This window comes from Eucyclogobius newberryi, unplaced genomic scaffold, assembly GCF_026437365.1.
Source record: "Eucyclogobius newberryi isolate DKJ021-1_F unplaced genomic scaffold, fEucNew1.0.hap1 SCAF_8, whole genome shotgun sequence".
NCBI lineage: Eukaryota > Metazoa > Chordata > Actinopteri > Gobiiformes > Gobiidae > Eucyclogobius > Eucyclogobius newberryi.
The window spans coordinates 35,033,633-35,059,040 of record NW_027316500.1 but is presented as its reverse complement, the minus strand read 5'-3'; the positions used below and the strand labels follow the sequence as shown (position 1 = coordinate 35,059,040).

Below are 25,408 nucleotides of genomic sequence, written 5' to 3'. Positions count from 1 at the left end.
AGAGACCAGGAACGTGAGACCAGGAACGTGAGACCAGGACGTGAGACCAGGAACGTGAGACCAAGAGACCAGGAACGTGAGACCAGGAACGTGAGACCAGGACGTGAGACCAGGACGTGAGACCAGGACGTGAGACCAGGACGTGAGACCAGGAACGTGAGACCAAGAAACCAGGAACGTGAGACCAGGAACGTGAGACCAGGAACGTGAGACCAGGAACGTGAGACCAGGAACGTGAGACCAGGAACGTGAGACCAGGAACGTGAGACCTAGAGACCAGGAACGTGAGACCAGGAACGTGAGACCAGGAACGTGAGACCAGGAACGTGAGACCAAGAGACCAGGACGTGAGACCAGGAACGTGAGACCAAGAGACCAGGAACGTGAGACCAGGAACGTGAGACCAGGACGTGAGACCAGGACGTGAGACCAGGAACGTGAGACCAAGAAACCAGGAACGTGAGACCAGGAACGTGAGACCAGGAACGTGAGACCAGGAACGTGAGACCAGGAACGTGAGACCAAGAAACCAGGAACGTGAGACCAGGAACGTGAGACAAGCAACGCGAGACCAGGAACGCGAGACCAGGAACGTGAGACAAGGACCAGGACCAAGATCGGGACCAGGACCTTAGCCTTAAATACAAAACATTGAGAGTAGAACAGGGCCAGATGCTTCACCTTCATGAGCTCCTGTAGAGACTCCAGCTGCAGGAACTTGCTCTCAGTGATGAGCTTCTCCGGGTCACACATCTGAAACACACAAATACACAATATAATACACAATATAATACACACTACACAATATAACACACAATATAATACACAATACACAGAGGAGCGCTCAGAGGAGGACTCACCTTGATGCAGAGGAGCGCCTGCTGCTTGGCCTCCTGGTTCTCCGTTGAAGGTCCTCTTAGTCCTGAAGGTTCAGCTCCGCTCAGAGTCAGCCAGTTCACGAAGCTCAGCACGGCCGACTCTCCCCTGAACAAAGACACTTACATCACGTGACTGTTTCACTCGATCAGGACGTGACTGTTTCACTCGATCAGGACGTGACTGTTTCACCCGATCAGGACGTGACTGTTTCACTCGATCAGGACGTGACTGTTTCACCTGATCAGGACGTGACTGTTTCACCTGATCAGGACGTGACTGTTTCACCCGATCAGGACGTGACTGTTTCACCCGATCAGGACGTGACTGTTTCACCTGATCAGGACGTGACTGTTTCACCCGATCAGGACGTGACTGTTTCACTCGATCAGGACGTGACTGTTTCACCCGATCAGGACGTGACTGTTTCACCTGATCAGGACGTGACTGTTTCACCCGATCAGGACGTGACTGTTTCACTCGATCAGGACGTGACTGTTTCACCTGATCAGGACGTGACTGTTTCACTCGATCAGGACGTGACTGTTTCACCTGATCAGGACGTGACTGTTTCACCTGATCAGGACGTGACTGTTTCACCCGATCAGGACGTGACTGTTTCACCTGATCAGGACGTGACTGTTTCACTCGATCAGGACGTGACTGTTTCACCTGATCAGGACATGACTGTTTCACCTGATCAGGACGTGACTGTTTCACCCGATCAGGACGTGACTGTTTCACCTGATCAGGACGTGACTGTTTCACCTGATCAGGACGTGACTGTTTCACCTGATCAGGACGTGACTGTTTCACTCGATCAGGACGTGACTGTTTCACTCGATCAGGACGTGACTGTTTCACCCGATCAGGACGTGACTGTTTCACTCGATCAGGACGTGACTGTTTCACCTGATCAGGACGTGACTGTTTCACTCGATCAGGACGTGACTGTTTCACTCGATCAGGACGTGACTGTTTCACCTGATCAGGACGTGACTGTTTCACTCGATCAGGACGTGACTGTTTCACTCGATCAGGACGTGACTGTTTCACTCGATCAGGACGTGACTGTTTCACCTGATCAGGACGTGACTGTTTCACTCGATCAGGACGTGACTGTTTCACCCGATCAGGACGTGACTGTTTCACTCGATCAGGACGTGACTGTTTCACCTGATCAGGACGTGACTGTTTCACCTGATCAGGACGTGACTGTTTCACCCGATCAGGACGTGACTGTTTCACCTGATCAGGACGTGACTGTTTCACCTGATCAGGACGTGACTGTTTCACCTGATCAGGACGTGACTGTTTCACCTGATCAGGACGTGACTGTTTCACCCGATCAGGACGTGACTGTTTCACCCGATCAGGACGTGACTGTTTCACCTGATCAGGACGTGACTGTTTCACCTGATCAGGACGTGACTGTTTCACCTGATCAGGACGTGACTGTTTCACCTGATCAGGACGTGACTGTTTCACCCGATCAGGACGTGACTGTTTCACTCGATCAGGACGTGACTGTTTCACCCGATCATGACGTGACTCTTTCACTCGATCAGGACGTGACTGTTTCACCTGATCAGGACGTGACTGTTTCACTCGATCAGGACGTGACTGTTTCACTCGATCAGGACGTGACTGTTTCACCCGATCAGGACGTGACTGTTTCACTCGATCAGGACGTGACTGTTTCACCCGATCATGACGTGACTCTTTCACTCGATCAGGACGTGACTGTTTCACCTGATCAGGACGTGACTGTTTCACTCGATCAGGACGTGACTGTTTCACCCGATCATGACGTGACTCTTTCACTCGATCAGGACGTGACTGTTTCACCCGATCAGGACGTGACTGTTTCACCTGATCAGGACGTGACTGTTTCACCTGATCAGGACGTGACTGTTTCACCTGATCAGGACGTGACTGTTTCACCTGATCAGGACGTGACTGTTTCACCCGATCAGGACGTGACTGTTTCACCCGATCAGGACGTGACTGTTTCACCTGATCAGGACGTGACTGTTTCACCTGATCAGGACGTGACTGTTTCACCTGATCAGGACGTGACTGTTTCACCTGATCAGGACGTGACTGTTTCACCCGATCAGGACGTGACTGTTTCACTCGATCAGGACGTGACTGTTTCACCCGATCATGACGTGACTCTTTCACTCGATCAGGACGTGACTGTTTCACCTGATCAGGACGTGACTGTTTCACTCGATCAGGACGTGACTGTTTCACTCGATCAGGACGTGACTGTTTCACCCGATCAGGACGTGACTGTTTCACTCGATCAGGACGTGACTGTTTCACCCGATCATGACGTGACTCTTTCACTCGATCAGGACGTGACTGTTTCACCTGATCAGGACGTGACTGTTTCACTCGATCAGGACGTGACTGTTTCACCCGATCATGACGTGACTCTTTCACTCGATCAGGACGTGACTGTTTCACCCGATCATGACGTGACTCTTTCACTCGATCAGGACGTGACTGTTTCACCTGATCAGGACGTGACTGTTTCACTCGATCAGGACGTGACTGTTTCACTCGATCAGGACGTGACTGTTTCACCCGATCAGGACGTGACTGTTTCACTCGATCAGGACGTGACTGTTTCACCCGATCATGACGTGACTCTTTCACTCGATCAGGACGTGACTGTTTCACCTGATCAGGACGTGACTGTTTCACTCGATCAGGACGTGACTGTTTCACCCGATCATGACGTGACTCTTTCACTCGATCAGGACGTGACTGTTTCACCTGATCAGGACGTGACTGTTTCACTCGATCAGGACGTGACTGTTTCACCTGATCAGGACGTGACTGTTTCACCTGATCAGGACGTGACTGTTTCACCTGATCAGGACGTGACTGTTTCACCTGTTTGAAGGAGTCTCTTCTCTCTGCAGTGAGATTTTTCCGTTCGGTTCCACAAAATCCTCCACCTGGAAAACAGCAGTGCAGAGTCTGAGCAGCAGAGGGCACCACAACACAGGAAACACCAGACAGACTCTGGGTTGAGAGAATAATGGTCAGTGTATTTAGAAGGACTAAGATTTTTTTGGTCAGAATTTTTTATTGAAAACCCAATAATCACAACTTCCTCATTATCACTTTTAACTTTTTATACCTCTAACATGGCCTTAGGGAACAGTATTTGTAGTATTTGTAAATCTAACATGGCCTTAGGGAACAGTATTTGTAGTATTTGTAACTCTAACATGGCCTTAGGGAACAGTATTTGTAGTATTTGTACCTCTAACATGGCCTTGGGAAACAGTATTTGCAGTATTTGTACCTCTAACATGGCCTTAGGTAAGAGCTCGGCTCTGAACAGCTGTAGCATGGACTCCATGATGTTCTTCCATCCTTCTCTCAGGATGTTGCCGTGGCGATGCGACAGGTCGAACACCGTCTTGGCCGCAGTCTGAGCTTTGGTGTTACTGCCGAAAACTGTGGGAAGGTTTTCCACCGACTGAAGGACAGAAACGAGAATGAGCCAGAAACGAGAACGAGCCGTGAACGAGCCTTAAACGAGCCTTAAACGAGCCTTAAACGAGCCTTAAACGAGCCGTAAACGAGCCGTAAACGAGGCGTAACGAGCCGTAAACGAGCCGTAAACGAGCTGTAAACGAGCCGTAAACGAGAACATGTAGGGTCAGCTGTGTAAAGAAGCGTAAAGTGCAAAATGTGTGGGAAAAGTACTGCATTTGTGTAAAAGTACTGCATGTGTGTAACATGTGTGTCAGAGTACTACATGTGTGAAAGTACAGAATGTGTGTAACATTTGTGTAAAAGTACTGCATGTGTGTAACATGTGTGTGAAAGTACTGCATGTGTGTAACACGTGTGTCAGAGTACCTTGCTGCAGAGGGTGGTAATAGTACTTATAGCAGTAGTAGTAGTAAAAGTACCTCGCTGCAGAGGGTGGTAATAGTACTTATAGTAGTAGTAGTAGTAAAAGTACCTCGCTGCAGAGGGTGGTAATAGTAGTAGTAGTAGTAGTAGTAGTAGTGGTAGTAGTAGTAGTAGTAAAAGTACCTCGCTGCAGAGGGTGTTAATAGTAGTAGTAGTAGTAGTAGTAAAAGTACCTCGCTGCAGAGGGTGTTAATAGTTAATAGTAGTAGTAGTAGTAGTAGTAGTAGTAGTAGTAGTAGTAGTAGTAGTAGTAGTAGTAGTAGTAGTAGTAGTAGTAGTAGTAGTAGTAGTATCGATGATCAGACAGAGCAACATCGATGTGGTCGATGTTGCTCTGTCTGATCATTTCTGTGTCTTCTTTGACCTGTCTGTTTCTCCCAAACCTCCGGTTGGTCCTGCAGTTGTTCAGAGGAGACACATAAGTGATGGCACAGGTGCACTGTTTATGGAAATGATAAACTTTGAAAATGTCTCATGTTCTAATGTAAATGATTTGTTGAACTCTGTTACATCTAGTGTTTTGAATGTTCTGGACACCATCGCCCCTATGAAGGCTAAAATGGTTAAAAATAAGCAGAAGGCGCCGTGGAGAAATGATGATTGGGTCAGGGCACAGAAAAGGGAGTGCCGCAGGGCCGAACGGAAATGGCGCAAGTCAAAGCTCCAGGTTCAAAAAGAGATTTACAGTGAAAAGCTGAACATGTACAACCTAATCTTATGTAGAACTAGGGAAAGATATTTTTCTGAAATAATTGGAAGCTGCAGTAACAACTCGCGTGTCCTGTTTGCCACAGTAAACAGATTAACAAACCCTCCAGCTCAGCTGCCGTTAGAACTCATTTCCACATCCAAGTGTAATGAGTTTGCATTATTCTTTAATAACAAAGTTCAGGGCATTAAAAATGCTATAAATCCCACAATGCAAAAAATTACCCTAAAACCACCAAGACACTTAGAGCTAACTCACTTTGCACCAGTAACTGACAAAACTGTCCATGAGATCATCACCAGTCTGAGTTCATCTACATGCTGCCTCGATGTGTTACCCACCAGATTTCTAAAGTCTGTGCTGAACAGTTTGTTAGCACCATTCACTCACATAGTTAACATGTCGCTTCAATCTGGAACATTCCCAATGTCTTTGAAAACTGCAGTCATAAAGCCTCTCCTAAAGAAGAGCAGTCTTGATGCCGCAGTACTGAGTCATTACCGGCCCATCTCTAATCTGCCATTTTGGGGCAAAGTCCTTGAAAAGGTTGTTTACCAACAGCTCACAGATTTCCTCTTAATAAACAACTCATTTGATGTTTTTCAGTCAGGTTTTAGACCTCATCACAGCACTGAGACTGCTCTTGTCAAGGTGACAAATGACATCCGCCTGAACACTGACACGGGCAAAGCCTCAGTCTTAATTCTGTTAGATCTGAGTGCTGCTTTTGACACTGTCGATCATGGGATCCTCTTACAGAGACTAGAGGACTGGGTGGGCATCACTGGCACTGCCCTAAACTGGATAAGGTCCTATCTGGAAGACAGGAAGTACTTTGTTGAAATTGGTAGCTGTGTCTCAGACCACATGACCCTGACCTGTGGAGTGCCCCAAGGGTCAGTCCTGGGTCCCCTTCTGTTCAACCTCTACATGCTGCTGTTGGGTCAGTTGATACGCAGTGAAAATGTGTCCTATCACAATTATGCAGACGAGTCAGATCTATGTTTCACTGTCGGCAGGTGACTATGGACCAGTAGATTCTCTCTGTCACTGCATCCAACAGATCAGTTTGTGGATGCAAAACAACTTTCTCCAGCTGAACTCAGACAAGACTGAAATAATTGTTTTTGGCCCAAAGAAACAAAGAGAAAGTGTTAGCGGTCACCTCCAGAGTCTCGCTCTAAAACCTACAAACCAAATTAGAAATCTGGGGGTAATAATGGACTCAGACTTGAACTTTAATAGCCACGTCAAATCAATAACATCAGCAGCTTTTTACCATCTAAAAAACATTGCCAAAATCAAAAATATAGTGTCAAAACCAGATTTAGAGAGACTTATCCATGCGTTTGTCTCCAGTAGATTAGACTGTAACGGCCGCTCACTGGTCTCTCCAAACGAGCTGTAAAACAGCTGCAGTACATCCAGAACGCTGCTGCTCGGGTCCTGACTAGAACCAGGAAGTACCATCACATTAGTCCTGTTCTCAGGTCTCTGCACTGCCCCCTGTGGCTCAGAGAAGAGACTTTAAAGCAGCTCTGCTTGTGTACAAGTCTCTCCATGGCCTAGCACCAAAGTACATCTTGGATATGTTAGTGCCATATGAACCATCTCGGACTCTGAGGGCCTCAGGGACCGGCCTCCTGCTGGTGCCCAGAGTCAGGACAAAACATGGGGAATCTGCGTTTCAGTTTTATGCAGCTAAAATCTGGAACATTCTTCCTGAAGATGTGAGACAGGTTCTACTCTGACAATGTTCAAATCTAAGCTAAAAACAGTTTTGTTTAGCTGCGCATATGACTGAAAGGATTTTTTCTTTGCACTCTTCTCTTTTGTTTGTGATTTTATTAGTTTAGACAATCAGTTGGATTGATCATTTTTAATTTAGTTAATTTTATTGTATTTCTGTTTCTGTATTTTCTTTGTGATTTGATGCATTTTTCCTGCTATGAAGCACTTTGAATTGCCTTGTGTATGAAATGTGCTCTACAAATAAACTTGCCTTGCCTAGTAGTATAGTAGTAGTAGTAGTAGTAGTAGTAGTAGTTGTAGTATAGTAGTAGTAGTAGTAGTAGTAGTTGTAGTGTAGTAGTAGTAGTAGTAGTAGTAGTAGTAGTTGTAGTGTAGTAGTAGTAGTAGTAGTAGTAGTAGTAGTAGTAGTAGTAGTAAAAGTACCTCGCTGCAGAGGGTGGTGAACTTGCAGAGTGAGATAATGAGGTTGTCAAAGACGTCACTGAAGCCGTAATGAGCCGCGATCGTCGCACATTTTCTAAAATCAGAAACATTAGGATTTATGTCAGAAATAATCAAACACAAACAGTCCAGTGGTTCCCAACCTGAGGGACGGCCACCCGAGGGTCAGAGGGTCACAAACATCTGACCGCACGAGGGTCGCAAACATCTGACCACACGAGGGTCAGAGGGTCACAAACATCTGACCACACGAGGGTCAGAGAGTCAGAAACATCTGACCGCACGAGGGTCGCAAACATCTGACCACACGAGGGTCAGAGGGTCACAAACATCTGACCACACGAGGGTCAGAGGGTCACAAACATCTGACCACACGAGGGTCAGAGGGTCACAAACATCTGACCGCACGAGGGTCGCAAACATCTGACCACACGAGGGTCAGAGGGTCACAAACATCTGACCACACGAGGGTCAGAGGGTCACAAACATCTGACCGCACGAGGGTCGCAAACATCTGACCACACGAGGGTCAGAGGGTCACAAACATCTGACCGCACGAGGGTCAGAGGGTCATAAACATCTGACCACACGAGGGTCAGAGGGTCATAAACATCTGACCACACGAGGGTCACAAACATCTGACCGCGCGAGGGTCGCAAACATCTGACCACACGAGGGTCAGAGGGTCACAAACCTCTGACCGCACGAGGGTCAGAGGGTCACAAACATCTGACCGCACGAGGGTCAGAGGGTCATAAACATCTGACCACACGAGGGTCAGAGGGTCATAAACATCTGACCGCACAAGGGTCGCAAACATCTGACCACACGAGGGTCAGAGGGTCACAAACATCTGACCGCACGAGGGTCGCAAACATCTGACCACACGAGGGTCAGAGGGTCACAAACCTCTGACCGCACGAGGGTCAGAGGGTCACAAACATCTGACCGCACGAGGGTCAGAGGGTCATAAACATCTGACCACACGAGGGTCAGAGGGTAATAAACATCTGACCGCACAAGGGTCACAAACATCTGACCGCACGAGGGTCAGAGGGTCACAAACATCTGACCGCGCGAGGGTCGCAAACATCTGACCACACGAGGGTCAGAGGGTCACAAACCTCTGACCGCACGAGGGTCAGAGGGTCACAAACATCTGACCGCACGAGGGTCAGAGGGTCATAAACATCTGACCACACGAGGGTCAGAGGGTCATAAACATCTGACCGCACGAGGGTCAGAGGGTCACAAACATCTGACCGCGCGAGGGTCGCAAACATCTGACCACACGAGGGTCAGAGGGTCACAAACCTCTGACCGCACGAGGGTCAGAGGGTCACAAACATCTGACCGCACGAGGGTCGCAAACATCTGACCACACGAGGGTCAGAGGGTCACAAACCTCTGACCGCGCGAGGGTCAGAGGGTCATAAACATCTGACCACACGAGGGTCAGAGGGCCATAAACATCTGACCACACGAGGGTCAGAGGGTCACAAACATCTGACCACACGAGGGTCAGAGGGTCATAAACATCTGACAACACGAGGGTCAGAGGGTCACAAACATCTGACCACACAATGGTCAGAGGGTCATAAACATCTGACCACAAGAGGGTCAGAGGGTCACAAACATCTGACCACACGATGGTCAGAGGTACACAAACATCTGACCGCACGAGGGTCAGAGGGTCATAAACATCTGACCACACGATGGTCAGAGGGTCACAAACATCTGACCACACGAGGGTCAGAGGGTCACAAACATCTGACCACACGATGGTCAGAGGGTCACACACATGTGACAGCACGAGGGTCAGAGGGTCATAAACATCTGACCACACGAGGGTCAGATGGTCACAAACATCTGACCGCACGAGGGTCAGAGGGTCACAAACATCTGACCACAGGAGGGTCAGAGGGTCACAAACATCTGACCGCACGATGGTCAGAGGGTCACAAACATCTGACCACACGAGGGTCAGAGGGTCACAAACATTTGACCACATGAGGGTCAGAGGGTCACAAACATGTGACCACACGAGGGTCATAGGGTCATAAACATCTGACCGCACGAGGGTCAGAGGGTCACAAACCTCTGACCGCACGAGGGTCAGAGGGTCACAAACATCTGACCACACGAGGGTCAGAGGGTCATAAACATCTGACCACACGGGGGTCAGAGGGTCACAAACATCTGACCGCGCGAGGGTCAGAGGGTCATAAACATCTGACCGCACGAGGGTCACAAACATCTGACCACACGAGGGTCAGAGGGCCATAAACATCTGACCACACGAGGGTCAGAGGGTCACAAACATCTGACCACACGAGGGTCATAAACATCTGACAACACGAGGGTCAGAGGGTCACAAACATCTGACCACACAAGGGTCAGAGGGTCATAAACATCTGACCACACGAGGGTCAGAGGGTCATAAACATCTGACAACACGAGGGTCAGAGGGTCACAAACATCTGACCACACAAGGGTCAGAGGGTCATAAACATCTGACCACACGAGGGTCAGAGGGTCACAAACATCTGACCACACGAGGGTCAGAGGGTCATAAACATCTGACCACACAAGGGTCAGAGGGTCATAAACATCTGACCACACGAGGGTCAGAGGGTCACAAACATCTGACCACACGAGGGTCAGAGGGTCATAAACATCTGACCACACAAGGGTCAGAGGGTCACAAACATCTGACCACACGATGGTCAGAGGGTCATAAACATCTGACCACACGATGGTCAGAGGGTCAGGGTTCTAAATTAAACAGGAACAAATGGGACTTTGGTGCAGCAACAGAAACAACTGTTGTTTATTTGTTAGATAGAAATAGTAATTATTTAAAAAGGGGGTCAGGGAAAGAGGTTTGGAACCACTGCACGAGTCCTGACCAGTCCTGACCAGCCCTGACCAGCTCTGACCAGCCCTGACCAGCCCTGACCAGCTCTGACCAGCCCTGACCAGCCCTGACCAGCTCTGACCAGCTCTGACCAACCCTGACCAGCCCTGACCAGCCCTGACCAGCTCTGACCAGCCCTGACCAGCTCTGACCAGCTCTGACCAGTCCTGACCAGCCCTGACCAGCCCTGGGTTGTGGTGCTGACCTGAAGCCGCTGCTGGCCTTCTGCAGGATGCTCTCGTCCAGACTCTTGTCGTAGACGTAGGACAGGGCGGCGATGGAGGGGCCCCAGGTCATGGAGAACAGGTCGTGGTCGTAGCTTCCAGGAGGAACGCGGAGGAACAAACCCTCAGAGGAGGCTCCTCGGTGCAGGAGCACGCTCCACACGTAGTTCTCCTTCACCAGACCTGTCTGCTCGTCCGGCATCACGATCTCCTCCGTCCTGAAGGAGGCGCAAGAGAGACCAGCCTGAAACCAGCCTGAAACTAAAGCGGGACTAAAGCAGGACTAAAGCGGGACTAAAGCAGGACTAAACCTGGACTAAAGCAGGTCTAAAGCAGGACTAAAGCAGGTCTAAAGCTGGACTAAACCTGGACTAAAGCAGGTCTAAAGCAGGACTAAAGCAGGTCTAAACCAGGACTAAAGCAGGACTAAAGCAGGACTAAAGCAGGACTAAAGCAGGACTAAAGCAGGTCTAAAGCTGGACTAAAGCAGGACTAAAGCAGGACTAAAGCAGGACTAAAGCAGGACTAAAGCGGGACTAAAGCGGGACTAAAGCGGGACTAAAGCGGGACTCACTTGATGGCGTTGTAGATGTCCTCTAACATGTCCTGGTCAAAGTCTTTATTTCCGTTTACTCCTTTCAGGTTCTTCGTAAATTGCTGGAAAACAAAAACATAATTAACATTTGAAGGATTCACAGTTTTTTTAAAAGTGATTTCACTGATGATTGATTAGAGTTCTGGGCACAGTTCTCCCTCTCACACTCTCCATGAGCAGTAAAACCATCTGAAGGTGTCAATATGTGAAGCTTCTGGAGAATATTTAAGATACAGAATTAACTCAAACTTCACACAGAGAAACCTCAAATCCAGCTGCAGTTCTGGAAAAACACTATTTAGATGTTTTCAGTCCAATTAGAAGCTGGAGAAACAGATGTGTCTCCAACCTGGAGGTGTCACTCAACCCGGCCTGGAGGTGGGTTTGGTCAAGTTTGGTGAAACTTTAGAGAGAGAATTAAAGAGGATTAAAGAGGACTAGAAAGGACTAAAGAGGACTAAAGAGGACTACAGGAGTGTAAACAGAGTGTGATGAAGGACGAGAGCAGGACTGAGGCTGAACCAGAGACAAACCCAGACACGGGAACAACAAACAACCATCAGAGCTTAAACATGTGACCAGAGGAACATCTGACCAGAGGAACATCTGACCAGAGGAACATGTGACCAGAGGAACATCTGACCAGAGGAACATGTGACCAGAGGAACATGTGACCAGAGGAACATCTGACCAGAGGAACATGTGACCAGAGGAACATGTGACCAGAGGAACATCTGACCAGAGGAACATCTGACCAGAGGAACATGTGACCAGAGGAACATGTGACCAGAGGAACATGTGACCAGAGGAACATGTGACCAGAGGAACATCTCAGCAGAGGAGATTTCACCCGAGGATTCTGTCTGAGAGACACATTAAACAGATCAAGTTCTAGAACAATGCGACGTCCTTGATCCGTGTCCAGTTCCCGCTCACGTTTGGGACTTTTCCGTCATTCGGACCCGTTTTGTTACGAGTCATATCTTTTTAGTCGTTTGAATCCAGATTTAGCCTCTCCTTCAGCTCATAATGCGGCTCTCTCTTCTCTCCCTTCATTTTCCTCGTGTTCTGCTCTTGTAAACTCTGGCGCTGCAGTTGTCGGTGTGTGTGGAATCCCGGGCGTCCGCAGCAGCTGTCCCACGCCCCCCTCACCCTCTCGCTCTGGTCCTCAGCTGCGTTGTGCGCCGTGGGACCAAAGCGCGGCGCCTCACACTTCACACACACAGTATTTGAAAAACGCCGGCGTGTCTTTGTTGTGGTTGAAGATAGCGTTTCACTGAGCTAAGCTAACGCAAACAAAGGATTTACAAATGTGCTGCTGGAGCCAGGGGCCAGGGGCCACGCCGGAGCCACGCCGGAGCCAGAGGCCACGCCGGAGCCAGGGGCCACGCCGGAGCAAGAGGCCACGCCGGAGCCAGAGGCCACGCCGGAGCCAGGGGCCACGCCGGAGCCAGAGGCCACGCCGGAGCCAGAGGCCACGCCGGAGCCAGGGGCCACGCCGGAGCAAGAGGCCACGCCGGAGCCAGAGGCCACGCCGGAGCCACGCCGGAGCCAGAGGCCACGCCTGAGCCAGAGGCCACGCCGGAGCAAGAGGCCACGCCGGAGCAAGAGGCCACGCCGGAGCCAGAGGCCACGCCGGAGCCAGAGGCCACGCCTGAGCCAGAGGCCACGCCGGAGCCAGAGGCCACGCCGGAGCCACGCCGGAGCCAGAGGCCACGCCTGAGCCAGAGGCCACGCCGGAGCAAGAGGCCACGCCGGAGCCAGAGGCCACGCCGGAGCCACGCCGGAGCCAGAGGCCACGCCTGAGCCAGAGGCCACGCCGGAGCCAGAGGCCACGCCGGAGCCAGAGGCCACGCCGGAGCCACGCCGGAGCCAGAGGCCACGCCGGAGCCAGAGGCCACGCCTGAGCCAGAGGCCACGCCGGAGCCAGAGGCCACGCCGGAGCCAGAGGCCACGCCGGAGCAAGAGGCCACGCCGGAGCCAGAGGCCACGCCGGAGCCGGAGCCAGAGGCCACGCCGGAGCCGGAGCCAGAGGCCACGCCGGAGCCAGAGGCCACGCCGGAGCCGGAGCCAGAGGCCACGCCGGAGCCGGAGCCAGAGGCCACGCCGGAGCCGGAGCCAGAGGCCACGCCGGAGCCACGCCGGAGCCAGAGGCCACGCCGGAGCAAGAGGCCACGCCGGAGCCAGAGGCCACGCCTGAGCCAGAGGCCACGCCGGAGCAAGAGGCCACGCCGGAGCCAGAGGCCACGCCGGAGCCACACCGGAGCCAGAGGCCACGCCTGAGCCAGAGGCCACGCCGGAGCCGGAGCCAGAGGCCACGCTGCAAACTGCTACACTCTGGGACTTCCTCGCATATTCACGTTTTTTAAAAGTCACTCATTTGGTGTGACGTGAGACCTGGTTGGATGTTCCAAGGGCGCACGTTCTGATCGCATCTCGTTCCGAAATGGATTAAATTGATTATTCGTCTCAAAACTCGACAAACGAAAGCTGAAACAATTGAGCAAATGAGCGAGAGAAGGTTGTTGAAGAGCACCATTTTGATCCTCGTGGTTTCCAACAACACGACGTCGAGCTGAAGAAACGGATGAGAGTCTGGAATTAACTCATTTAGTTTGATTGCATTGCAGAAAAGGGGCGGGGTTTCTTTTCTCTTCCCTTTATTGTCCTCTCCCTTGACACAGACGTGACACGGCGGCGTCGGCGGAGCCTCAGTGACCACCCACAAACCCCGTGTTTAGTCTGCAGCCGCCGTCCGTCAAACTGGAGCGTCCCAGAGGAAAACTCCACATGTCTGAGCGCTGAAGCACACGAGACGCTGAATGTCCTTCTCCACTCTTTGATCCTGTCCTTGCGCTGTCCCTCGTCACAAACTCGGCTGCAGCACATTCAGCTTCATTCAGTTTGATCGAGTCTTCTGCTGTTTTTAACCCCACAAATCATCTCCAACAGTCCAGCAGTTTGTCATTAACCTGTGTAGTTCCCTCTGCAGCCAGTAGATGGAGATGGCCTCTTACCTCCAGCGTCATGTTCTAGTCTCTTACCTCCAGCGTCATGAGGATGTTCTAGTCTCTTACCTCCAGCGTCATGAGGATGTTCTAGTCTCTTACCTCCAGCGTCATGAGGATGTTCTAGTCTCTTACCTCCAGCGTCATGAGGATGTTCTAGTCTCTTACCTCCAGCGTCATGAGGATGTTCTAGTCTCTTACCTCCAGCGTCATGAGGATGTTCTAGTCTCTTACCTCCAGCGTCATGAGGATGTTCTAGTCTCTTACCTCCAGCGTCATGAGGATGTTCTAGTCTCTTACCTCCAGCGTCATGAGGATGTTCTAGTCTCTTACCTCCAGCGTCATGAGGATGTTCTAGTCTCTTACCTCCAGCGTCATGAGGATGTTCTAGTCTCTTACCTCCAGCGTCATGAGGATGTTCTAGTCTCTTACCTCCAGCGTCATGAGGATGTTCTAGTCTCTTACCTCCAGCGTCATGAGGATGTTCTAGTCTCTTACCTCCAGCGTCATGAGGATGTTCTAGTCTCTTACCTCCAGCGTCATGAGGATGTTCTAGTCTCTTACCTCCAGCGTCATGAGGATGTTCTAGTCTCTTACCTCCAGCGTCATGAGGATGTTCTAGTCTCTTACCTCCAGCGTCATGAGGATGTTCTAGTCTCTTACCTCCAGCGTCATGAGGATGTTCTAGTCTCTTACCTCCAGCGTCATGAGGATGTTCTAGTCTCTTACCTCCAGCGTCATGAGGATGTTCTAGTCTCTTACCTCCAGCGTCATGAGGATGTTCTAGTCTCTTACCTCCAGCGTCATGAGGATGTTCTAGTCTCTTACCTCCAGCGTCATGAGGATGTTCTAGTCTCTTACCTCCAGCGTCATGAGGATGTTCTAGTCTCTTACCTCCAGCGTCATGAGGATGTTCTAGTCTCTTACCTCCAGCGTCATGAGGATGTTCTAGTCTCTTACCTCCAGCGTCATGAGGATGTTCTAGTCTCTTACCTCCAGCGTCATGAGGATGTTCTAGTCTCTTACCTCCAGCGTCATGAGGATGTTCTAGTCTCTTACCTCCAGCGTCATGAGGATGTTCTAGTCTCTTACCTCCAGCGTCATGAGGATGTTCTAGTCTCTTACCTCCAGCGTCATGAGGATGTTCTAGTCTCTTACCTCCAGCGTCATGAGGATGTTCTAGTCTCTTACCTCCAGCGTCATGGGGATGTTCTAGTCTCTTACCTCCAGCGTCATGAGGATGTTCTAGTCTCTTACCTCCAGCGTCATGGGGATGTTCTGCTTCCGCACGTTGTGGTTGTGTTGGTCGGTGTTTAACATGATGACGGCGTAGGCAAGAGCGAAGCCGGCGTCGTTTGTCAGGAAAGGACAGCCGTTTACTTTCTGAAAGCACGAAAAAGCACAAAACACACGAGTTTGTTCCACTGTCGGGAAAACACAAGGTCAAAAACCAGGTCCTAGAACCAAAACCAGATAAAACAGGTCCAAACCAGAACCAAGCCCGGATAAAACAGGGACCAGGTCTAACTGGAGACAAACTAGGTCTAAACTAAGGTCAAGGAAAGACAAGAACCAGGACTGAACAAGGACTAGGAAAAGTTCCTTCCTGTTTTCTTACTTTTGCATGTTTGTGATTTAAATGTTTCAGATGTTTCAGATCAAACACATTTAAATGTTAGACAAAGACACAAGGAAGTTTAGTTTTTAAATGAAGGTTTCCAATCTAAATCCACACCTACATGTATCAGACATGGGCGTGGCAGTATCAGACATGGGCGTGGCAGTATCAGACCTGGGCGTGGCAGTATCGGGCCTGGGCGTGGCAGTATCAGACCCGGGCGTGGCAGTATCAGACCCGGGCGTGGCAGTATCAGACCTGGGCGTGGCAGTATCAGACCTGGGCGTGGCAGTATCACACCTGGGCGTGGCAGTATCACACCTGGGCGTGGCAGTATCAGACCTGGGCGTGGCAGTATCAGACCTGGGCGTGGCAGTATCAGACCTGGGCGTGGCAGTATCGGGCCTGGGCGTGGCAGTATCAGACCCGGGCGTGGCAGTATCAGACCCGGGCGTGGCAGTATCAGACCCGGGCGTGGCAGTATCAGACCTGGGCGTGGCAGTATCAGACCTGGGCGTGGCAGTATCACACCCGGGCGTGGCAGTATCAGACCTGGGCGTGGCAGTATCAGACCTGGGCGTGGCAGTATCACACCTGGGCGTGGCAGTATCACACCTGGGCGTGGCAGTATCACACAACTGTAAAAGGGCTTTTGGGCTCCGTTTGTGAGAAGACGACGCAGATGAAGCTCTTCCTTAAAGGACATTTATTTCTGACTCATTGTTTCTCTCTGTCGCCGCTTCCTCTGGACTCGAAGAAGAACGTGACGAGTTCAACCTGAAGACTGAGGAGCAGGGAGGGCATCTGAGGTGTTCTCTCCTTTAAACACTTATAAAATGACTCTTTGGAGCGTTCTTACAACATTATAAAGCTTCTTCTGCTCTGGTCCTCTGTGTCACTCACATGCCAGTTGTCTGTGAAGGTCTCCAGGAGTCTCTGGATGACCGGAGCTTCTCCTGGAAGTCTGAAGGCCTCGAGATAAAGCCTCAGAGCCTCGTCGATACGAAGACCCTGGAACTGGAACGTGCTGGAGACAAGAGAGGAGGACATCAGAGAGAGAGGAGAACATCAGAGAGAGGAGGACATCAGAGAGAGGAGGACATCAGAGAGAGGAGGACATCAGAGAGAGGAGGACATCAGAGACAGGAGGACATCAGAGAGAGAGGAGAGGAGAACATCAGAAAGAGGAGGACATCAGAGAGAGGAGAACATCAGAGAGAGGAGAACATCAGAGAGAGGAGGACATCAGAGAGAGGAGAACATCAGAGAGAGGAGGACATCAGAGAGAGGAGGACATCAGAGAGAGGAGGACATCAGAGAGAGAGGAGAACATCAGAGAGAGGAGAACATCAGAGAGAGGAGGACATCAGAGAGAGGAGGACATCAGAGACAGGAGGACATCAGAGAGAGAGGAGAGGAGAACATCAGAAAGAGGAGGACATCAGAGAGAGGAGAACATCAGAGAGAGGAGAACATCAGAGAGAGGAGGACATCAGAGAGAGGAGAACATCAGAGAGAGGAGGACATCAGAGAGAGGAGGACATCAGAGAGAGGAGGACATCAGAGAGAGAGGAGAACATCAGAGAGAGGAGAACATCAGAGAGAGGAGGACATCAGAGAGAGGAGGACATCAGAGAGAGGAGGACATCAGAGAGGAGAACATCAGAGAGAGGAGAACATCAGAGAGAGAGGAGAGGAGAACATCAGAAAGAGGAGGACATCAGAGAGAGGACATCAGAGAGAGGAGGACATCAGAGAGAGGAGGACATCAGAGAGAGGAGGACATCAGAGAGAGGAGGACATCAGAGAGAGGAGGACATCAGAGAGAGGAGGACATCAGAGAGAGGAGGAAATCAGAGACAGGAGGACATCAGAGAGAGAGGAGAGGAGAACATCAGAGAGAGGAGAACATCAGAGAGAGGAGAACATCAGAGAGAGGAGAACATCAGAGAGAGGAGAACATCAGAGACAGGAGGACATCAGAGAGAGGAGGACATCAGAGAGAGGAGGACATCAGAGAAAGGAGAACATCAGAGAGAGAGGAGGACATCAGAGAGAGGAGAACATCAGAGAGAGGAGGACATCAGAGAAAGGAGAACATCAGAGAGAGAGGAGGACATCAGAGAGAGGAGGAAATCAGAGGGAGGAGAACATCAGATAGAGGAGGACATCAGAGACAGGAGGACATCAGAGAGAGAGGAGAGGAGAACATAAGAGAGAGGAGGACATCAGAGAGAGGAGAACATAAGAGAGAGGAGGACATCAGAGAGAGGAGAACATCAGATAGAGGAGGACATCAGAGACAGGAGGACATCAGAGAGAGAGGAGAGGAGAACATAAGAGAGAGGAGAACATCAGAGAGAGGAGGACATCAGAGAGAGAGGAGGACATCAGAGAGAGGAGGACATCAGAGAGAGGAGGACATCAGAGAGAGAGGAGGACATCAGAGAGAGGAGGACATCAGAGAGAGAGGAGGACATCAGAGAGAGGAGGACATCAGAGAGAGAGGAGGACATCAGAGTGAGGAGAACATCAGAGTGAGGAGAACATCAGAGAGAGGAGGACATCAGAGAGAGGAGGACATCAGAGAGAGGAGGACATCAGAGAGAGAGGAGGACATCAGAGAGAGGAGGACATCAGAGAGAGGAGAACATCAGAGTGAGGAGAACATCAGAGTGAGGAGGACATCAGAGTGAGGAGGACATCAGAGAGAGGAGGACATCAGAGAGAGGAGGACATCAGAGAGAGGAGGACATCAGAGAGAGGAGGACATCAGAGTGAGGAGAGCATCAGAGAGAGGAGAACATCAGAGAGAGAGGAACTGGAACAGGCTCCTGTTCAAGCTCCTGCTCAGAAGAAGACACAAACTCACTTGACGAAGCTGTCCAGCAGGTCTAGGCTCTTGCGGTCGCTCACGAACTCTCCGATCATCTTCTTGTCGAGCCGGTTGTTCTCGCGGAGCCACTGAGCGACCTGAGCGGGCTCCATGGGCTCCGACAGCAGACCCTTCTCCTGCAGGAACTGGATGCCCTTCTTCGGCTTCTGGTTGAAATGGTCTGTGCCCGTGATCAGCAGCTGTGGAGCCAAACACAGAAGAACCTGACATTACACCAGGTGACCACGACACACTGGATTCAGAAGGTTCTAATGAACGCACCTTCTTCTTGGTCCTGATCTCCAGCAGCTCTTGAGAGTCGGGTAAATAAGATGAAAACCTGTGTGGCTTCTTCAGGACTCGCTTCTCGCCTGAAACCACAGGAACCAGGCGTTTGTTTTGGCGGCACGGCTGAAGTGAACGTGAAGAATATCAAAAGGCCTGACCTGGATCCGGGTGGGGTAGGTCTGAGCGGCCCAGTCTCATCTTGAGGGCCATCAGGGGGCCGCTGGTGGGAGGGAGACCCAGGCACGCGTCACTGTGAGCGGGGTTCAGCGAGCCGCCGTTCGGGGTGGTCCTCTGGAGCTCTGTGGGAACAACACACACTCGCTCGTTCATCTCTGCGCAGAGCGTGAGACCCCGCTCGAGTGTCCTTCAGGAAACGTGCTCGTTCCGATTGGGATTTAGAATTTTAAAAGGCCATAAATGACTGAGTTTGTGGCAAGCGGAGGAGGACACTGATGCTTACCGTTGGTCTCTGTGTGGTCTCTGCCCTCCGGCCCCGGCTCCGGCTCATGGCTTGGTTCCTGGCTTGGTTCGTGGCTTGGTTCCTGGCTTGGTTCCTGGCTTGGTTCCTGGCTTGGTTCCTGGCTCGGCTTCTGGCTCGGCTCCTGGCTCTGCTCCTTGCTCTGCTCCTGCCCTAACTCCGGCTCCTGGCTCGGGTCCTGGCTCGGGTCCTGGCTCGGCTCCTGGCTCGGCTCCTGGCTGTCCTCCTTGCTCGGTTCCCTGCCATGCTCCCGGCTCGGCTCCTGGACACTCTTTCCGCCGCTCGGGGCCTTGTTGCTCTGGCACTGGGCCTCAATGCTGTCGATGACGGTGAGCAGAGCCTCCAGAGAGAGAAGGTGAGTGGTGTAGAGCTGCCCCGACACTGGGAAGGCGTTCTGAGGAACAGAGAAGCATGAAGAGACTCACACAGAAGGAGCAGCAGAAGGATCAGCAGCAGTTACAGCCTGAGCACTGGGCCCTGGGACTACACGCGCCCAGGACATCACCTTTGACAGGAGCTTGGTGAGGTCTTCAAACAGGTTGGTGCAGTAGTAGTCGCAGTCGTAGTTGAGGTACAGCTCCGTGACAAAGCTGGGGACTCTCCATAACTGCACCACGGCCTCCAGAGCCAGCTCCTTCATCTCGTACGGCATCCGGATGTTCTCGCACGTGACGATGTCCATCAGCTTCTTCAGGTACATCTGACAGAGACAGTGAAGCGGTTCAAATAAGCAGCTGCGCACGTATATTCAAAGTAAACGAGAGAAGCGTTATACCTCGAGCTGGAACTTGAGGTGGACTCTCATGGACTCAAACAGGAGGAAACAGACACGGATGGAGGAGGCGTAAAGGCTCATCCGCTCCACACTCAGCAGCTAAAGAAGATACCAACATTAGACCTGCTGAAGTCCTGAGTAAGACACGTTTCCTCTGGTTCTGTGGCTTGTACCTGGAACAGATGCCTGCAGAGCTCGTCCTTCACCAGCACGAGCAGACTCTGGTAGTTGGCGACGTTGGCAGACTCCAGAGCGACGGTCAGCAGCTGGAGCCCCATGTGCATCATGGGGTCCGTGTTGTGGCGGTCGTGAGGGTTCGTCAGAGAAATGAGGAACCGGAACAGCTCCCTGAGACAGGGCAGGCCGTACGGGATCAGGGACGCACCTGCAACGCAGGGGCAAAGTGTCAGGTGCCCAAGCGCTCCTCGTGGTTCTTACCGTCTCTCTGGGTGGACTGGGTGAAGCGCACCTCGTGGTTCTTACCGTCTCTCTGGGTGGACTGGGTGAAGCGCTCCTCGTGGTTCTTACCGTCTCTCTGGGTGGACTGGGTGAAGCGCACCTCGTGGTTCTTACCCTCTCTCTGGGTGGACTGGGTGAAGCGCTCCTCGTGGTTCTTACCGTCTCTCTGTGTGGACTGGGTGAAGCGCTCCTCGTGGTTCTTACCGTCTCTCTGTGTGGACTGGGTGAAGCGCTCCTCGTGGTTCTTACCGTCTCTCTGTGTGGACTGGGTGAAGCGCTTCTCGTGGTTCTTACCGTCTCTCTGTGTGGACTGGGTGAAGCGCTCCTCGTGGTTCTTACCGTCTCTCTGGGTGGACTGGGTGAAGAGTTCCTCGTGGTTCTTACCGTCTCTCTGGGTGGACTGGGTGAAGCGCTTCTCGTGGTTCTTACCGTCTCTCTGTGTGGACTGGGTGAAGCGTTCCTCGTGGTTCTTACCGTCTCTCTGGGTGGACTGGGTGAAGCGCTCCTCGTGGTTCTTACCGTCTCTCTGTGTGGACTGGGTGAAGCGCTTCTCGTGGTTCTTACCGTCTCTCTGTGTGGACTGGGTGAAGCGTTCCTCGTGGTTCTTACCGTCTCTCTGGGTGGACTGGGTGAAGAGTTCCTCGTGGTTCTTACTGTCTCTCTGGGTGGACTGGGTGAAGCGCTCCTCGTGGTTCTTACCGTCTCTCTGTGTGGACTGGGTGAAGCGCTTCTCGTGGTTCTTACCGTCTCTCTGTGTGGACTGGGTGAAGCGTTCCTCGTGGTTCTTACCGTCTCTCTGGGTGGACTGGGTGAAGCGCTCCTCGTGGTTCTTACCGTCTCTCTGGGTGGACTGGGTGAAGAGTTCCTCGTGGTTCTTACCGTCTCTCTGGGTGGACTGGGTGAAGAGTTCCTCGTGGTTCTTACCGTCTCTCTGGGTGGACTGGGTGAAGAGTTCCTCGTGGTTCTTACCGTCTCTCTGGGTGGACTGGGTGAAGAGTTCCTCGTGGTTCTTACCGTCTCTCTGGGTGGACTGGGTGAAGAGTTCCTCGTGGTTCTTACCGTCTCTCTGTGTGGACTGGGTGAAGCGTTCCTCGTGGTTCTTACCGTCTCTCTGGGTGGACTGGGTGAAGAGTTCCTCGTGGTTCTTACCGTCTCTCTGTGTGGACTGGGTGAAGCGCTTCTCGTGGTTCTTACCGTCTCTCTGTGTGGACTGGGTGAAGAGTTCCTCGTGGTTCTTACCGTCTCTCTGGGTGGACTGGGTGAAGCGCTTCTCGTGGTTCTTACCGTCTCTCTGGGTGGACTGGGTGAAGCGCTTCTCGTGGTTCTTACCGTCTCTCTGGGTGGACTGGGTGAAGAGTTCCTCGTGGTTCTTACCGTCTCTCTGGGTGGACTGGGTGAAGAGTTCCTCGTGGTTCTTACCGTCTCTCTGTGTGGACTGGGTGAAGAGTTCCTCGTGGTTCTTACCGTCTCTCTGGGTGGACTGGGTGAAGAGTTCCTCGTGGTTCTTACCGTCTCTCTGGGTGGACTGGGTGAAGAGTTCCTCGTGGTTCTTACCGTCTCTCTGGGTGGACTGGGTGAAGCGATTCTCGTGGTTCTTACCGTCTCTCTGTGTGGACTGGGTGAAGCGCTCCTCGTGGTTCTTACCGTCTCTCTGGGTGGACTGGGTGAAGAGTTCCTCGTGGTTCTTACCGTCTCTCTGGGTGGACTGGGTGAAGCGCTTCTCGTGGTTCTTACCGTCTCTCTGTGTGGACTGGGTGAAGCGTTCCTCGTGGTTCTTACCGTCTCTCTGGGTGGACTGGGTGAAGCGCTCCTCGTGGTTCTTACCGTCTCTCTGTGTGGACTGGGTGAAGCGCTTCTCGTGGTTCTTACCGTCTCTCTGTGTGGACTGGGTGAAGCGTTCCTCGTGGTTCTTACCGTCTCTCTGGGTGGACTGGGTGAAGAGTTCCTCGTGGTTCTTACCGTCTCTCTGGGTGGACTGGGTGAAGCGCTCCTCGTGGTTCTTACCGTCTCTCTGTGTGGACTGGGTGAAGCGCTTCTCGTGGTTCTTACCGTCTCTCTGTGTGGACTGGGTGAAGCGCTCCTCGTGGTTCTTACCGTCTCTCTGTGTGGACTGGGTGAAGCGCTTCTCGTGGTTCTTACCGTCTCTCTGTGTGGACTGGGTGAAGCGTTCCTCGTGGTTCTTACCGTCTCTCTGGGTGGACTGGGTGAAGAGTTCCTCGTGGTTCTTACCGTCTCTCTGGGTGGACTGGGTGAAGCGCTCCTCGTGGTTCTTACCGTCTCTCTGTGTGGACTGGGTGAAGCGCTTCTCGTGGTTCTTACCGTCTCTCTGTGTGGACTGGGTGAAGCGCTTCTCGTGGTTCTTACCGTCTCTCTGTGTGGACTGGGTGAAGAGTTCCTCGTGGTTCTTACCGTCTCTCTGGGTGGACTGGGTGAAGCGCTTCTCGTGGTTCTTACCGTCTCTCTGGGTGGACTGGGTGAAGCGCTTCTCGTGGTTCTTACCGTCTCTCTGGGTGGACTGGGTGAAGAGTTCCTCGTGGTTCTTACCGTCTCTCTGGGTGGACTGGGTGAAGAGTTCCTCGTGGTTCTTACCGTCTCTCTGTGTGGACTGGGTGAAGAGTTCCTCGTGGTTCTTACCGTCTCTCTGGGTGGACTGGGTGAAGAGTTCCTCGTGGTTCTTACCGTCTCTCTGGGTGGACTGGGTGAAGAGTTCCTCGTGGTTCTTACCGTCTCTCTGGGTGGACTGGGTGAAGCGATTCTCGTGGTTCTTACCGTCTCTCTGTGTGGACTGGGTGAAGCGCTCCTCGTGGTTCTTACCGTCTCTCTGGGTGGACTGGGTGAAGAGTTCCTCGTGGTTCTTACCGTCTCTCTGGGTGGACTGGGTGAAGAGTTCCTCGTGGTTCTTACCGTCTCTCTGGGTGGACTGGGTGAAGCGATTCTCGTGGTTCTTACCGTCTCTCTGTGTGGACTGGGTGAAGAGTTCCTCGTGGTTCTTACCGTCTCTCTGGGTGGACTGGGTGAAGAGTTCCTCGTGGTTCTTACCGTCTCTCTGGGTGGACTGGGTGAAGCGCTTCTCGTGGTTCTTACCGTCTCTCTGTGTGGACTGGGTGAAGAGTTCCTCGTGGTTCTTACCGTCTCTCTGGGTGGACTGGGTGAAGCGCTTCTCGTGGTTCTTACCGTCTCTCTGGGTGGACTGGGTGAAGCGCTTCTCGTGGTTCTTACCGTCTCTCTGGGTGGACTGGGTGAAGAGTTCCTCGTGGTTCTTACCGTCTCTCTGGGTGGACTGGGTGAAGAGTTCCTCGTGGTTCTTACCGTCTCTCTGGGTGGACTGGGTGAAGAGTTCCTCGTGGTTCTTACCGTCTCTCTGGGTGGACTGGGTGAAGAGTTCCTCGTGGTTCTTACCGTCTCTCTGGGTGGACTGGGTGAAGCGATTCTCGTGGTTCTTACCGTCTCTCTGTGTGGACTGGGTGAAGCGCTTCTCGTGGTTCTTACCGTCTCTCTGGGTGGACTGGGTGAAGCGCTTCTCGTGGTTCTTACCGTCTCTCTGGGTGGACTGGGTGAAGCGCTTCTCGTGGTTCTTACCGTCTCTCTGTGTGGACTGGGTGAAGCGCTTCTCGTGGTTCTTACCGTCTCTCTGGGTGGACTGGGTGAAGAGTTCCTCGTGGTTCTTACCGTCTCTCTGTGTGGACTGGGTGAAGAGTTCCTCGTGGTTCTTACCGTCTCTCTGGGTGGACTGGGTGAAGAGTTCCTCGTGGTTCTTACCGTCTCTCTGGGTGGACTGGGTGAAGCGCTTCTCGTGGTTCTTACCGTCTCTCTGGGTGGACTGGGTGAAGCGCTTCTCGTGGTTCTTACCGTCTCTCTGGGTGGACTGGGTGAAGCGCTTCTCGTGGTTCTTACCGTCTCTCTGGGTGGACTGGGTGAAGAGTTCCTCGTGGTTCTTACCGTCTCTCTGGGTGGACTGGGTGAAGAGTTCCTCGTGGTTCTTACCGTCTCTCTGGGTGGACTGGGTGAAGAGTTCCTCGTGGTTCTTACCGTCTCTCTGTGTGGACTGGGTGAAGCGCTTCTCGTGGTTCTTACCGTCTCTCTGTGTGGACTGGGTGAAGAGTTCCTCGTGGTTCTTACCGTCTCTCTGGGTGGACTGGGTGAAGCGCTTCTCGTGGTTCTTACCGTCTCTCTGGGTGGACTGGGTGAAGCGCTTCTCGTGGTTCTTACCGTCTCTCTGGGTGGACTGGGTGAAGAGTTCCTCGTGGTTCTTACCGTCTCTCTGGGTGGACTGGGTGAAGAGTTCCTCGTGGTTCTTACCGTCTCTCTGTGTGGACTGGGTGAAGAGTTCCTCGTGGTTCTTACCGTCTCTCTGGGTGGACTGGGTGAAGAGTTCCTCGTGGTTCTTACCGTCTCTCTGTGTGGACTGGGTGAAGAGTTCCTCGTGGTTCTTACCGTCTCTCTGTGTGGAC

The 25,408-nt window shown here is 52.2% G+C and overlaps 1 protein-coding gene across 2 annotated transcripts in view; it reads right to left on the bottom strand.

Annotated features, from left to right (window-relative positions):
* gbf1 (golgi brefeldin A resistant guanine nucleotide exchange factor 1) overlaps positions 1–25,408 on the bottom strand; it is a 105,655-nt gene that overhangs the window by 31,517 nt on the left and 48,730 nt on the right. For both annotated transcript variants that reach the window (XM_072437641.1, XM_072437642.1), the window contains exons 11-26: positions 20,672–20,883; positions 20,499–20,597; positions 20,229–20,423; positions 19,706–20,117; positions 19,404–19,544; positions 19,240–19,328; positions 18,955–19,157; positions 16,986–17,109; positions 15,722–15,847; positions 11,436–11,518; positions 10,843–11,079; positions 7,703–7,796; positions 4,199–4,375; positions 3,781–3,845; positions 861–984; positions 682–753 (exon numbers count right to left, since the gene is read on the bottom strand). In XM_072437641.1, the coding sequence (XP_072293742.1) occupies positions 682–753; positions 861–984; positions 3,781–3,845; positions 4,199–4,375; positions 7,703–7,796; positions 10,843–11,079; positions 11,436–11,518; positions 15,722–15,847; positions 16,986–17,109; positions 18,955–19,157; positions 19,240–19,328; positions 19,404–19,544; positions 19,706–20,117; positions 20,229–20,423; positions 20,499–20,597; positions 20,672–20,883 (2,453 nt within the window). The remainder of the gene's footprint in view (positions 1–681; positions 754–860; positions 985–3,780; positions 3,846–4,198; positions 4,376–7,702; positions 7,797–10,842; positions 11,080–11,435; positions 11,519–15,721; positions 15,848–16,985; positions 17,110–18,954; positions 19,158–19,239; positions 19,329–19,403; positions 19,545–19,705; positions 20,118–20,228; positions 20,424–20,498; positions 20,598–20,671; positions 20,884–25,408) is intronic.